This window comes from Callithrix jacchus, chromosome 14 (assembly GCF_049354715.1).
Source record: "Callithrix jacchus isolate 240 chromosome 14, calJac240_pri, whole genome shotgun sequence".
Lineage (NCBI taxonomy): Eukaryota > Metazoa > Chordata > Mammalia > Primates > Cebidae > Callithrix > Callithrix jacchus.
Window position 1 is genome coordinate 94,953,723 of NC_133515.1, and position 13,764 is coordinate 94,967,486.

Below are 13,764 nucleotides of genomic sequence, written 5' to 3' on the forward strand. Positions count from 1 at the left end.
GCTGAGGCGGGTGGACCACAAGGTCAAAAGATCGAGACCGTCCTGGTCAACATGGTGAAACCCTGTCTCTACCAAAAATACAAAATAACAGCTGGGCACGGTGGTGCGTGTCTGTAATCCCAGCTACTCAGGAGGCTGAGGCAGGAGAATTGCCTGAACCCAGGAGGCGGAGGCTGCGGTGAGCCGAGATTGCGCCATTGCACTCCAGCCTGGGTAACAAGAGTGAAACTCCGTCTCAAAAAAAAAAAAAATTTTTTTTTAGCCCCAAATTGATACTGTTTTCTGACTACCTGATTTATGTATTACAATGAAAGCATAAGACTGAAGAAGATAATTCTTTCTCAAAAGGAAATGGTAGTTTAAGTTTGGAAAGAGATTGTCTTTGACTCATGCAATGAAAGTAAATTCCAGTAAATAGTAATAAATGTATGAATGGCTATATATGTGTATATATTCATCACTGCATTAAAAATCTGTGAGAAAATACTGTTATTCCTCCAGAGGAAATGCAAGTTTTAGAGTAATTTGAAGTTATGTCACAATGGAGAAATATAAACACATTTGATTATTTAAAAGGTTAGAACTTCTCTGCCATAAGTTTCTAACCGGTATAGATATTTTTTAAATGTCTTTGATATTTAAAAATTAAAGCATTAAAGTAAGACTTTGTTGATACTGTTAATGGATAATAGTATTTTTTTGTTCTGTTTTGTTTTTGACAGAGTCTTGTTCTGTTGCCCAGGCTAGAATGTGGGGCAATTTTGGCTTACTGCATCCTCTTCCTCCGAGGTTCAAGCAATTCTCCTACGTCAGCCTCACAAGTAGCTGGGATTACAGATATGTGCTACCATGCCCAGCTAATTTTTGTGTTTTTAATAGAGATGGAGTTTCACCTGTTGGCTAGGCTGGTCTTGACCTCCTGACCTTGTGATCTGCCCACCTCGGCCTCCCAAAGTGCTGGCATTACAGACATGAGCCACCACACCTGGCCTTTGGATTCTTAAGCATGTTTTATTTTGTAATTTAGTCCATTTTAGTTATTTGTTGAGACAGAGTCCCACTCTGTCTCCCAGACTGGAGTACAGTGGCACGATGTCAGCTCACTGCAGCCTCTGCCTCCTGGAGTCAGTTGATTCTCATGCCTCAGCCTCCTCAGTAGCTGGGACCATGAGTGTGAGCCACCACAACTAGCTAATTTTTTGGTGGGGGATAAAGATGAGGTTTCACCAGGAAGGTCTGGCTGGTCTCAAACTCCTGGCCTCAGGTGATCCGCCCACCCCAGCCTCCCAAAGGGCTGGGATTACAGGCATGAGCCACGGCACCCAGTGATTTTAGTTCATAATCAAACATCTGTATTGGCCAGGTGTGGTGGCTCATACCTGTAATCCCAGCACTTTGGGAGGCCAAGGCGACTGGATCACCCAAAGTCAGGAGTTCAAGACCAGCCTGGCCAGCATGGTGAAACCGTGTCTCTATTAAATAATAATAAATAAATAAAATTAAACATTAGCCTGACTTAACAGGATTCACCAAGGTTACTTCAAAATGTAGTTCAAAGTCCTTTGGGTGAAAGATTTTAAATATGAATGCCTTTAGATTGAATATGTGTACTCCATTTCTCCACAGTACTATTTTTTATTGCTTTAATAAAGCACACAGATGATTTTATCAATATTAAAAGCTATATAAAGTTTTATGGGTTTTTTGTTTTGTTTTGGGACAGTCTCACTGTGTCACCCAGGTTGGAATGCAGTGGCACAGCCTCAACTCACTGCAACCTCCGCCTCCCAAGCTCAAGAGATCCCCACTTCAGCCTCCCAAGTAGCTGGAACCACAGGCATGCGCCACCACGCCTGGCTAGTTTTTTATATTTTTGGTAGTAACTGGGTGTCACCATATTGCCCTGGCTGGTCTCAAACTCCTGAGCTCAGATGATCCCCCAACCTCAGGCTCCCAAAGTGCTGGGATTACCAGTGTGAGCCACCACACCTGGCTGTAAATTCTTTTATTATAAGACCATTTTAAAAAAGAACAGGGCCAGGGGCAGTGGCTCATGCCTGTAATCCCAGCACTTTGGGAAGCCGAGAAGGGTGGATCACGAGGTCAAGAGATCGAGACCATCCTGATCAACATGGTGAAATCCCGTCTCTACTAAAAATACAAAAATTAGCTGGGCATGGTGACACATGCCTGTAGTCCCAGCTACTCAGGAGGCTGAGGCAGGAGAATTACTTGAACCCAGGAGACAAAGGTTGCGGTGAGCGGAGATCGCGCCATTATATTCCAGCCTGGGTAACAAGAGCAAAACTTCATCTCAAAAAAAAAAAAAAAAAGGTGTCCGACATTAATTCTTCCCTTAGGGAATTATTGAGATAATATGTAAAAATCACAAAGTCCATAAGTAGTCGTCAACTCCCTTTCATTTTCTATGTACTTGATAAACTCACTCAGCCATTAAAAATAATTCCTTTGGTGGTGGAGGTGGTACTAAGTAAGGCAAAAGTATAGAATTCTGAATAGTCATATTAGTTACCACCTGCTAAATATCATTGGATGATTTACACAGTGAAGGCAGTTTAAATATAGCAAATTCAGTATCACTAGGTTGTTTCAACATACATCATTTATACTATAATCCTGCAGTATGTTTTAGTAATTTTCACTTTTCAGTGGTTTCTGCTAATTATACTACAAGAGAAAAAAATTTAAACTCTTGACAAACCAGAAATAATATTTTTGAATATATTTTTGTTCTCATCTCAGTATTTTTAATCTGAGATAAATATACTGAGATGTTTAGTTTTTAGTACTGAGTTAAAATGTACTAGTATTTTCTCATTTGAGGTAATTATTTAAATCATATCCTATGTTTTGCAGAGTGAAATGGTAAAGGAGCTGGATGGTCATGTGCTGAAATGTGTGAAAGATCAAAATGGAAACCATGTTGTACAAAAATGTATCGAATGTGTTCAGCCACAGTCACTGCAGTTCATCATTGATGCTTTCAAGGGACAAGTATGTTTGAATTTTGGCTTATAATTTGTTAGCAGGCATTATTTTAGAATTTTGAATATCAACACGTTTTTCATAAGTCACTAGATAATACCCAGCACTTGCATACAAAAATAGGATACAAAACAATAAATGTACATTAATTTCTTCCTCTTCCATAGGCAGTAGATAGCTTCATTTTTCTCAAGCTGCAAAACAGAAATAAGAGTTTAGTGACATTACTATAAGAAGTAAAGGTAATTAATCACTGTTAGAATTATTTTTTATTTATACCCAACAGTGTTTTTCAGGTTTTCTCAGAGAAGGGAAGGAAGTTTGGAGAAAGACATAAGACTGTATAATAAGACAGAAAATACATAGCAATTTGTAACTAATACATAGTAATTAATAGTTCTTAATGCTAAACTACCCTTTCTCTTTTTGCCCATTCATTCTCATCATTACATAACCTCAGTGTTCTGGTTAGATTCCTTTTGATCAAAGTATCTTCAGCTCCTAAATGGAGTGCTCTCTGCCCTCACTCTCCAGTCTTTGCTAACATGGTGGTAGTCATTAAATGTGAGCTCATCACCCTTCTATTTTAACTACTTTAAGGTGCTTGTTGTTCAGAAAACCAGTCTGCTTCAACAAACTGTTTAAAAATGTCAGAGAATACAAATTTTAATTCTTCTAATTGTCCTCAGGTATTTGTGCTTTCAACTCATCCTTATGGCTGCAGAGTAATTCAGCGCATCCTAGAGCATTGCACTGCAGAACAGACCTTACCTATCTTAGAAGAACTCCACCAACATACAGAGCAGTTGGTACAGGTATAAATTCCCTAACAATTTGAAATATTTATATATTTTTATTTTTTATATATTTTTGGAAATTGTATTAATTTTTAAAAGAAATATAATTTGTTATTAACACACTATAGAAAGAGTGAGACAGACAAAAGCCTGTTGTATTCTCCTAACTATATACAACTGGATTTTTAGACAGAATTATTAACATGTCTTCAAAGAATAATCATTCTTATGGAATGACTTAGGGAAAGTAATTTTTAAATATCTGTCCTTAGGATCAGTACGGAAATTATGTTATTCAGCATGTACTGGAACACGGTCGACCTGAAGACAAGAGCAAAATTGTTTCCGAAATCAGAGGAAAGGTTTTAGCCCTGAGTCAACACAAATTTGCCAGGTATTCCCATACTTTCTAATTCCAGGAGTCAGTTCTTTCATCTCAATGACTTTTATTAGTTATCACAGAAATACATGTAGAATGTAGCATTAAACTGTAGTCTTTTTTTTTTTTTGGTGTCATTAAAACACATCTGTAGAACGTTGCTTTTATTTTTATTATTTGAGATGGAGTTTTGCATCTTGTCCAGGCTGGAGTGCATTGGCGCAGTCTTGGCTCACTGAAACCTCCATCTCCCAGATTTAGGCTATTCTCCTGCCTCAGCCTCCTGTGTAGTTGGGATTACAGGCACACACCACCACACCCAGCTAATTTTTTTTTTTTTTTTGAGACAGTATCTCACTGTCACCCAGGCTGCAGTGCAGTGGCATGATCTCAGCTCACTGACTCACTGCAGCCTCTGCCTCCTGGGTTCCAGTGGCGTGATCTCAGCTCACTGGCTCACTCTGACCTCTGCCTCCCAGGTTTCAGCAATTCTCCAGCCTCAGCCTCCCGAGTAGCTGGGACTACAGGCACTCACCACCATGCCTGGCTGATTTTTATGTATTTTTTAGTAGAGGTGGGGTTTCACCATATTGGCCAAACTGGTCTCAAACTCCTGACCTCATGATCCACCCGTCTCGGCCTCCCAGAGTGCTGGAATTGCAGGCAGAACCACCACGCCCGGCCCTAATTTTGTATTTTTAGTAGAGACAGGGCTTCACCATGTTGGCCAGGCTGGTCTTGAACTCCTGGCCTCAGGTTATTCGCCTGCCTTGACCTCCCAAAGTGCTGGGATTACAGGCATGAACCACCGTGCCTGACTCCATTGCTTTTATTTAAAAAAAAAAAAAAATCTGTTTTGTCTACATGTTGTTTATTTATAAAATGTGTATTTGGAAAATAGTTTTTCCCAACACTGGACATGCAAATGTGTTTAGTGTGTGTTCTTGAAAGCCTCACAAACTCTAATGACCTGATTTCCTTTTTTTGAAGTATAATTTTAAGAGGCCCATAATTAAACTTGTGGATGTCAAAATGATGTAGGTTGTTCCATGATATCAATTTCTGTAATAAAAGTAATTGGCCTGGTGCAGTGTCTCACAGGTGTTATCCTAGCACTTCGGGAGGTTAAGGCAGGAGGATCACTTGAGCCAAGGAATTCGAGATCAGCCTGGGCAACATAGGGAGAGATCCTTTGTCTACAAAAAATACAGAAAATTATTCAGGCATGGTGGCACATGCTTATAGTCTCAGCTCTGAGGGAGGCTGAGATGGGAGAATCACTTAAGCAAGGGAGGTCAAGGCTGCAATGAGCCATGATAGCATCACTGCACTCCAGCGTGGGTGACAGAATGAGACTCGGTCTCAAAAAAAAAAAAAAGAACAAAATAAAAGTAATCATAAGACAAGAATCCCATCCTGACTTCTGTTTTATCATGCATTGGAGAAAATTCTTTCAAAAGTCAAGAGAATTTTGCTGTAAAGAAAAAAATAACAAAGTTTTGTTTATCTGCTTTAATTTTTAGCAATGTAGTAGAAAAGTGTGTTACTCATGCCTCCCGTGCTGAGAGAGCTTTACTGATTGACGAGGTTTGCTGCCAGAATGATGGTCCTCACAGTGCCTTATACACCATGATGAAGGACCAGTATGCCAATTATGTGGTTCAAAAGATGATTGATATGGCTGAACCTGCTCAGAGAAAGATAATCATGCATAAGGTAATACAGCATATAACACTCAGATAACTTTGTTCGTCTTTGTGTTTAGGCTACACATTTAACTTCCTTGGGCTTTCATTTCCTCCTGTATTGTTAGAACTGGAGGAAAAAATTAAAATTGATGGATATCCTTTGGCAGATATTGGTATGATTTCCCTTTTTATTCTTAAGGCACCATGCCCAGCAGATTGGGAGGCTGAGGTGACAAGATCACTTGAGCCCCAGGAGTTTGAAACTAGCCTGAGCAACGTGGCAAGATCCTCTACCAAAAAAAAAAAACCAATTAGACTAGCATCGTGGTGCATGCCTTTAATCCCAGCTACTTGGGAGACTGCTTGAGCTCAGGAGTACAAGGCCAGTCTGGGCAATATAGTGAGACCCCCTTCTCTATAAAAAATTTAAAATTAGCTGAGCATAATGACACATGCCTGTGGTCCCAACTACTCAGGCGGCTGAGATGGGAGGATCGCCTGAATCCTGGAAGTCGACGCTACAGTGGGCTGTGTTCATGCCAGTGCACTCCAGTCTAGGCAACAGAGCAAAACCCTGTCTCAAAAAAATAATTGAAAAGAAATTCTTAGGGAATCATACTCATTTCTCATCTGTTACCTATGTTTTACATTGTTCTTTTTGCCTTCATCTTATTTAACTGTACAGTTGTCCCTCAGTATTTGTGGGGGATTGGTTGCAGGACCCACCCACTCCTGTGCCAAAATTTACAGATGCTCAGGTCTCTTATATAAAATGGCATATAGTATTTGCATATATCCTAATCACATCCTCCCATATATTCATCTCAAGATTACTTATGATACCTAATGCAATGTAAGTGCTATGTAAATAGTCATACTGTAATAATAAGTAAAAAATCTGGGCCGGGCGCAGTGGCTCACGCCTGTAATCCCAGCACTTTGGGAGGCCGAGGTGGGTGGATCACAAGGTCAAGAGATCGAGACCATTCTGGTCAACATGGTGAAACCCTGTCTCTACTAAAAATACAAAAACTTAGCTGGGCATGGTGGCCCGTGCCTGTAATCCTAGCTACTCAGGTGGTTGAGGCAGGAGAATTGCCTGAACCCAGGAGGCGGACGTTGTGGTGAGCCGAGATTGCGCCATTGCACTCCAGCCTGGGTAACAAGAGCGAAACTCCGTCTCAAAAAAAAAAAAAAATCTGTTTAATACAAACTTTCTCCTTTTAAAAATGTGCTTTTGACCAGTGGTTGGTTGAATCCACGTATACCGATGGCAGACTATGTTTAATTTACTGTAATACATGGGTTGAACATTGATTTTTATTCTAATTCATTTTTCTAAGTAGAATTTTGTGTTTATGTTGTGGGAGGTAGTACTAATTCATCATCGTTTCCCTTTAAGCTGTTTTCTCTCAGTATCTTCCTCCTAGAATCTAATAGTTCTTTAAGAAATTAGTAATTGTAGTAGGGAAACTTACTGTTATAAAGAACACTGAAAGAAACATTTATTTTGAATACCCTTCTTTTCCTAAATGTATTCATTTACAAAACATGGAGCAAAGTACATAACCCCCTTTGGTCCTCTCCTCATATAGAGAGAAAATTGGTATCTTAAGATTCCTTCCATCTATAAAAGTGTTTTGGACTTCTGATTTTTAAAATGCATTCTTCAACTTGATGTAAGTTTTCCTTTTTCTTTTCTTTTTTTCTTTAAAGACAAGGTATCTGTTGCACAGGCTGGAATCCAGTGGTGGGATCTCAGCTAACTGTAGCCTCAACCTCCTGGCTGAAGTCATCCTACCACTTTAGTCTCCCTAGTAGCTGAGACTACAGGCACACAAGCTCACTGTTTTGTTTATATTTTATAGAGATAGGGTCTCGATATGTTGCCCAGTCTGGTTTCAAACTCCTGGGCTCAGGCGATCCTCCCATCTCATTCTCCCAAATTACTGGCATCTGCATTTCTACCTGTCTTTTAATTTAGTATTGTATATAAACTAATGAGGATTACAAAATGCAATCTTATTTTTAATAGCTACATTATTAACTGATATCATATTTGTTATATTTGGATTGTCCCTAATTGTTTAATTGTTATAAATAGTGCTTTGTACAAAAGTCTTTTCATAATTTTTTTAGTAGAATACATTTCTGGATGTGGAATCACTGGGTAACTTTCTTGCTATATTTGGGGCCTCTGCGTATTTACATGTAACATAATTAGATGTAGTGTTTTTTTATTCATTGAACAATTTCGAGAACAGATGTTTAGAAGGATTGAGTGGATCACAACTGCTTTTGCAAAAAGTAGCTTTCTTTGGATTTAGATTTTTTAAATTGCAATTAGTCTTCTAAATTACCCAGATTTAGAGGTGCTTTTTTAAGAAATCAGAAACTAAAATGACTTAGATTTTCTAAGCAGATTATGTGTGTTTCAGATTCGACCTCACATTACTACTTTGCGCAAATACACATATGGGAAGCATATACTGGCCAAGCTGGAAAAGTATTATTTGAAGAATAGCCCAGATCTAGGACCTATTGGAGGACCACCAAATGGAATGCTGTAAATTACAGAAGCAAGAGAAAGAAGATAATTTAACCATGTGAAAAGATTTTTGTGTGTGTGTGAATTATCAAAACACAACTCAACTATGAATCTTCAATTTTTTTTTTAAAACAAAACTATTTATTGACTTTATTCATCCATTTGTAAATTTTTTAAGGTTCTTGTGTATATTTGGGGGGTGGGGGATGAATTATAAATTATATTCAGCCCTGAGTGGAGACCTATCAGATTGGATTGCTGGCAAAGCACAGAATGCCTGTATATGATGTAACTGTATCAAAAATAAAAAGCTGTCTCATATTTTGTAAATTTTTACCTTGTAAAGTCACAAAAATAGTTTTTAAAGGAAAAAGTACAGTATTCTTTTAATAAACTGGCTCACAGTCTGGTAGGTCTACAACCCCATAGCACAACAGGTTTATAGAGATGTATATAGAATTATAGTCCTTATTTTTTTCCTTTGTGTGAGACCTTTTATAACAGATTAACAATCAACTGCATAAATATTATTAATATTTTAAAAAGAGTTAAGTTGTATTTTGGTAATTCACAAACTATCATGCAAATAATGAGCAAGTAAGACAAGAATAAAATGATTTGAGATGAAAAGAACATTATTTACAGTAGATATGGTTTTAATACAAATACTGCCCTAAAATGTCTCTGGCAATGTACAAAAATATTGTATATACTTACATATGTAATTGTTGTAAGAGTTAAGAAATACAAAATCATGGTGACACTTCCAATTAAGTGCACTAAATGAAAAGTTAAGTCATATATTAACTTTTCAGTTTGGTTTGCAATGAGAAAGAGTGAAAATTTGTGTTTTGTTTTGCTTAGAATTACAAAGACATGTTGAGGAAGTGTTGAGTTTTATTTTGCTTTTTCATAGAGGCAGAAAGTAGGAACCAGATAGAGGTGAAAAGGGGCCACTGAAAAGTGAATTTGATAGCTCAGCATTTACGCATGATTACATATTCAGATAGCTCTTTTTGCTTTCTATAAATATATGCATTGTGTGTGTAGTAATAGATGTAAGTTTACACTTTGAAAGGAAATCTTGTTTCAATGTTTATTATAAAAGCCTTGCTTAATTTGGTAGTGATGCTTTCCTTGGTTGTACAGGTGTACATTTGTAAACCTTCATGCTGTAAATGAAATTTGTTTTATCTCTTTGGGATACATTTGCATTTTAGTGTACATTTATGTCCCTGCCCTCTTTGACCTGGCAATATAGTGTTGTATAATGTAAATTTATTTCTCCAAACCGAGAGTGATTTTTTTAAAATTTTTTATCTTTATATGGTTTCAGAAGTATGAACCAGGTTTCTTTTTATTATTGTGAGATCATTTTGTTTTATAACATAGTTGTTGACTGTTAATATGGACATGCTAGAATTTGGATCACTTTCAATTGAAGTCAGGGTATTGTGCATAACAGAAAGTATTGGACTGAGATATTTGGTTACCATGGAGGCCAATGCTTTTTTCATCTTATTAAATGTGATGTGACTTTTTTCTTTGTACAGAAGAGTACTGTATTTTTGAATAGCCTACTCCCAAGTAAGAGCAAATCTGTATGATAACATTTTTTTCTCTGGACATAAGACATAACAGTAACACGATGTACATTTACAAGCGGCCTTATGTACATTTCCCAACAATCTTTTTAAGGCAAAATTGTGACCATATGTGTATAATTAAAATCATTTTTAATCCTTTGCCTATGAAAATATTTTGGAAAAAAAACTTGCTGTGTATATTCAGTTTCTGAAAGATAAAGAAAGTGCTTTGTATTTTGTTGAAGTCAGTATTTTGTATAAACATTTCTGTTGACCCACTTATGTTTAGTGCTGAAAACTAAAATGAACATACTATCTCTGTCAGCTGAATATGGAAGAGATCTGTTTTTACTAGAGATCTGCAGAAGAAAAGCTATCTTCTGAGCACAGTGTGGAATCTAAAGGTTTTATCACTTAGTTGTTCATATTATGAACCTAAAAATAATGGCATAAAGTTTGGGGATGCCAGGCATACCTTTTCATGTTTGGTGTTTAGTTATTTTAGTTTTCAAACCCGACATTCCTTGGTGAGGCCATTAAATCCAAATACTTGTCGCTGTTCCATCTGATAGTCACACAGGGTCATCAACATGTACCAGTCACTGTAGCAGCACCTTTTTTTTTTTTAACCCACACAAAGCCGCGCTCTCACTTTTCCTACTTTGCCAACCTCAGAGTATTTCGGCCCATGTTAGACTTTTGTTCCCAGTGTCAGCCCATGGTTTCAGGATCAAAGCTGTCATGTTGGAGATTGGTAATGACTTTCCTGTCTTTGTACAGTTGAATTCCTAGTCTTCCTTCATCCTTGCTGTCTGTTGGCAGAGGCATTATCTCTGCAATTTTAGAAAATGACAAGTACTAGAGAATATTACATTGAGAAACTAAACCCTCGGGATTCTGATACTCCCACGTGTCCCAGTGCTGACAACCCAGTCTTTCCAATACTTTCAGGCCTGCTCTACAAAAATAACTTCTTGTAGAAGTTTTACAGTTTGCCATTTTGGGTACCCACCCCAATTTTTACCTTTTAGTAAGTTGGCATGAAATTTTGGTAAAATCTGAAAATGACATTTCAGAATAAAGAAACAATTGGGCTAAACTACCTAGGCTTTACTTGAGTGTCTCCTTTTGATATGGATTGTTTCTGGACCAGTTTGTCTTAAGTCCTGGCTCTTAATTGGTTCATATGAAATAATGTTTAACTTCACTTCTTTGTATATTATGTATAAATTAGAAAATGAAAAATGTGTGAATAACATTGTATGAAATAAACCTGGTCTTGTGTTTTTCTCTAGATAAAATACCCCTCTCTACCTCAGTTATAATTTAAAACTGACTGCCTGTTCAGGTTTGCTCTGACTTTAGGAAAACAAATACATTTTTAACATGGGTGCTCTTCTGGAGCCGCTGATTCCTCTGATGGTATTAATTATCTCCTTTGATTAGTATTAAGAATATGTAATTGCATACTTCACAGAACAAAACTGTAGCCTCTTTCCACATGAACTTGAGGAGGCAGTGTTACCTAAAGGTAAATATAACTCAAGTTTAGGTGTAGATTTGAAGGTTACTACTTACAAACCATGTGAACTTATCTAAGCCTTGAGGCCCTAATCTGTATCAAGGGATACTACTACTAAACTCAGTTTTAATTGAGAATATGCAAAAAGATAACCTAAACGTAATTTTTTTTTTTTTTAGGAGATGGAGTCTTGGCCGGGCGCGGTGGCTCACGCCTATAATCCCAGCACTTTGGGAGGCGGAGGTGGGTGGATCACTAGGTCAAGAGATCGAGACCATCCTGGTCAACATGGTGAAACCCCGTCTCTACTAAAAATACAGAATTTAGCTGGGCATGGTGGTGCAGCCTGTAGTCCCAGCTACTCGGGAGGCTGAGGTAGGAGAATTGCTTGAACCCAGGAGGCAGAGGTTGCGGTGAGCCAAGATCGCGCCGTTGCACTCCAGCCTGGGTAAGAAGAGGAAAACTCCATCCCCCCCCCAAAAAAAAGAGACGGGTCTTGCTATGTTGATCAAGTTGGTCTTCAACTTCTGGCCTCAAGTGATCTCCCACTTTGGCCTCGCAAAGTACTGGATTACAGGCATGTGAGCCATTATGCCTGCCTGGCTAAGAACCTAGTTCTTAATGAATTGCTTGTTAATACCATTTCTGTTTTTCTTACTCTGTCTATTAACTATAAGAAGAAAAAAGGCCAGGCGTGGTGGCCTTTGGAGGCCAAGGCGGGCAGATCACCTGAGATCGGGAGTTCAAGACCAGCCTGACCAACATGGTGAAACCCCATCTTTAAAAAAAAAAAAAAAGAAAAGCTGGGCCGGGCGCGGTGGCTCACGCCTGTAATCCCAGTACTTTGGGAGGCAGAGGCGGGTGGATCACGAGGTCAAGAGATCGAGACCATCCTGGTCAACAAAGTGAAACCCCGTCTCTATTAAAAATACAAAAATTAGCTGGGCATGGTGGTCGCGCCTGTAGTCCCAGCTACTCAGGAGGCTGAGGCAGGAGAATTACCTGAACCCAGGAGGCGGAGGTTGTGGTGAGCCGAGATCGTGCCATTGCACTCCAGCCTGGGTAGCAACAGTGAAACTCCGTCTCAAAAAAAAAAAAAAAAAGAAAAGCCGGAACAATTTGATAGGCTCCAAAATGGAAACCTACATAAAGCTAAGTGTTAACATGAAATGTCATCACACACAGTGTTTATCCTGAAATTTAACTTTGGATTGATTTGGCTCTCGGAGCAACCCTTTTGAATTATTGACATACTACCTCATATTATATTGAAAAGAAAATACCACATCTTAACAAGCAAATACCACATCTTTGCATCCTGCCTTACCAACCTAAGGAAAACAGTTTTCTAAATTCACCGGGGTCATAGTTATTCATTATATGCCATCATAACAGCACTTTCTCCAGAATATTTTTAAAGCGGCAAGGGACAAAGAAACCCCAATTAAGGAGCCATATTCACTGTTCATCTTCCCTACCTCACTTAAAAGTATCTAGCTTAACTTGCCTGGTAGAATATATTTACCAATAATATATTTACCAAGAACTACATCCAGGTCTTTCAGAAAATGTATCTAGGAACAGGGAGATGAGAAGGAATGGAGTGCTGAGACTGTCAGCCCTCACTCCTAGGAGGCTGTTCTACTCGAGCACTGCACTGCAGAGGGAAGGAGCCAGGGCCAGCACGGGGCTGGGCGTTTGTTGTTTGTAGAGGTTCTATCCTGACTTTCCCACAGAACCTTGTGGCTGAGGAATATATTTGGTTTATTTGAGACAAGATCTGGCTCTCACCCAGGCTGAAGTGCAGTGGCGCCATCACTGCTCACTGCAGCCTCGACCTCCCAGGCTCAAACAAGTTTCACATCTCAGCCTCTGAAGTAGTTGGGACCACAGGCACATGCTACCATGCCCAGCTACTTTTTGTATTTTTTTTTTTTTAAGAGATGGAGTCTCCCTGTGTTGCCCAGACTGATCTCAAACTGCTGCTCCAGCAATCTGCCAGCCTCAGACTTCCAAAGTGCTGGGATTACAGCTGTGAGCCACCGTGCCCAGCCAACTCTTAATACAGGATGAAACAGGACAGGATAGGTCCTGTAGCCACGTTCTCTAGTTTCTTCGATGTTCCATTCATAGAACTTTTTTTTAAGAGCACAGAAATAACTCTTCAGCTTGTTGATTTTCACAAATAAATATGAATCCAGGATTTAAATCAAGAACCAGAACATTACCAGCACCCAG

General features: G+C 38.7%; 1 protein-coding gene across 50 annotated transcripts in view; it reads left to right on the plus strand.

The window, feature by feature from the left end:
* PUM2 (pumilio RNA binding family member 2) overlaps positions 1-11,276 on the plus strand; it is a 106,783-nt gene extending 95,507 nt beyond the window's left edge. For all 50 annotated transcript variants that reach the window (XM_078349889.1, XM_078349902.1, XM_078349909.1 and 47 more), the window contains 5 exons: positions 2,878-3,015; positions 3,696-3,821; positions 4,076-4,197; positions 5,706-5,898; positions 8,309-11,276. In XM_078349889.1, the coding sequence (XP_078206015.1) occupies positions 2,878-3,015; positions 3,696-3,821; positions 4,076-4,197; positions 5,706-5,898; positions 8,309-8,440 (711 nt within the window). In that variant the 3' untranslated portion in view covers positions 8,441-11,276. The remainder of the gene's footprint in view (positions 1-2,877; positions 3,016-3,695; positions 3,822-4,075; positions 4,198-5,705; positions 5,899-8,308) is intronic.
* Positions 11,277-13,764: the final 2,488 nt, after the last annotated feature.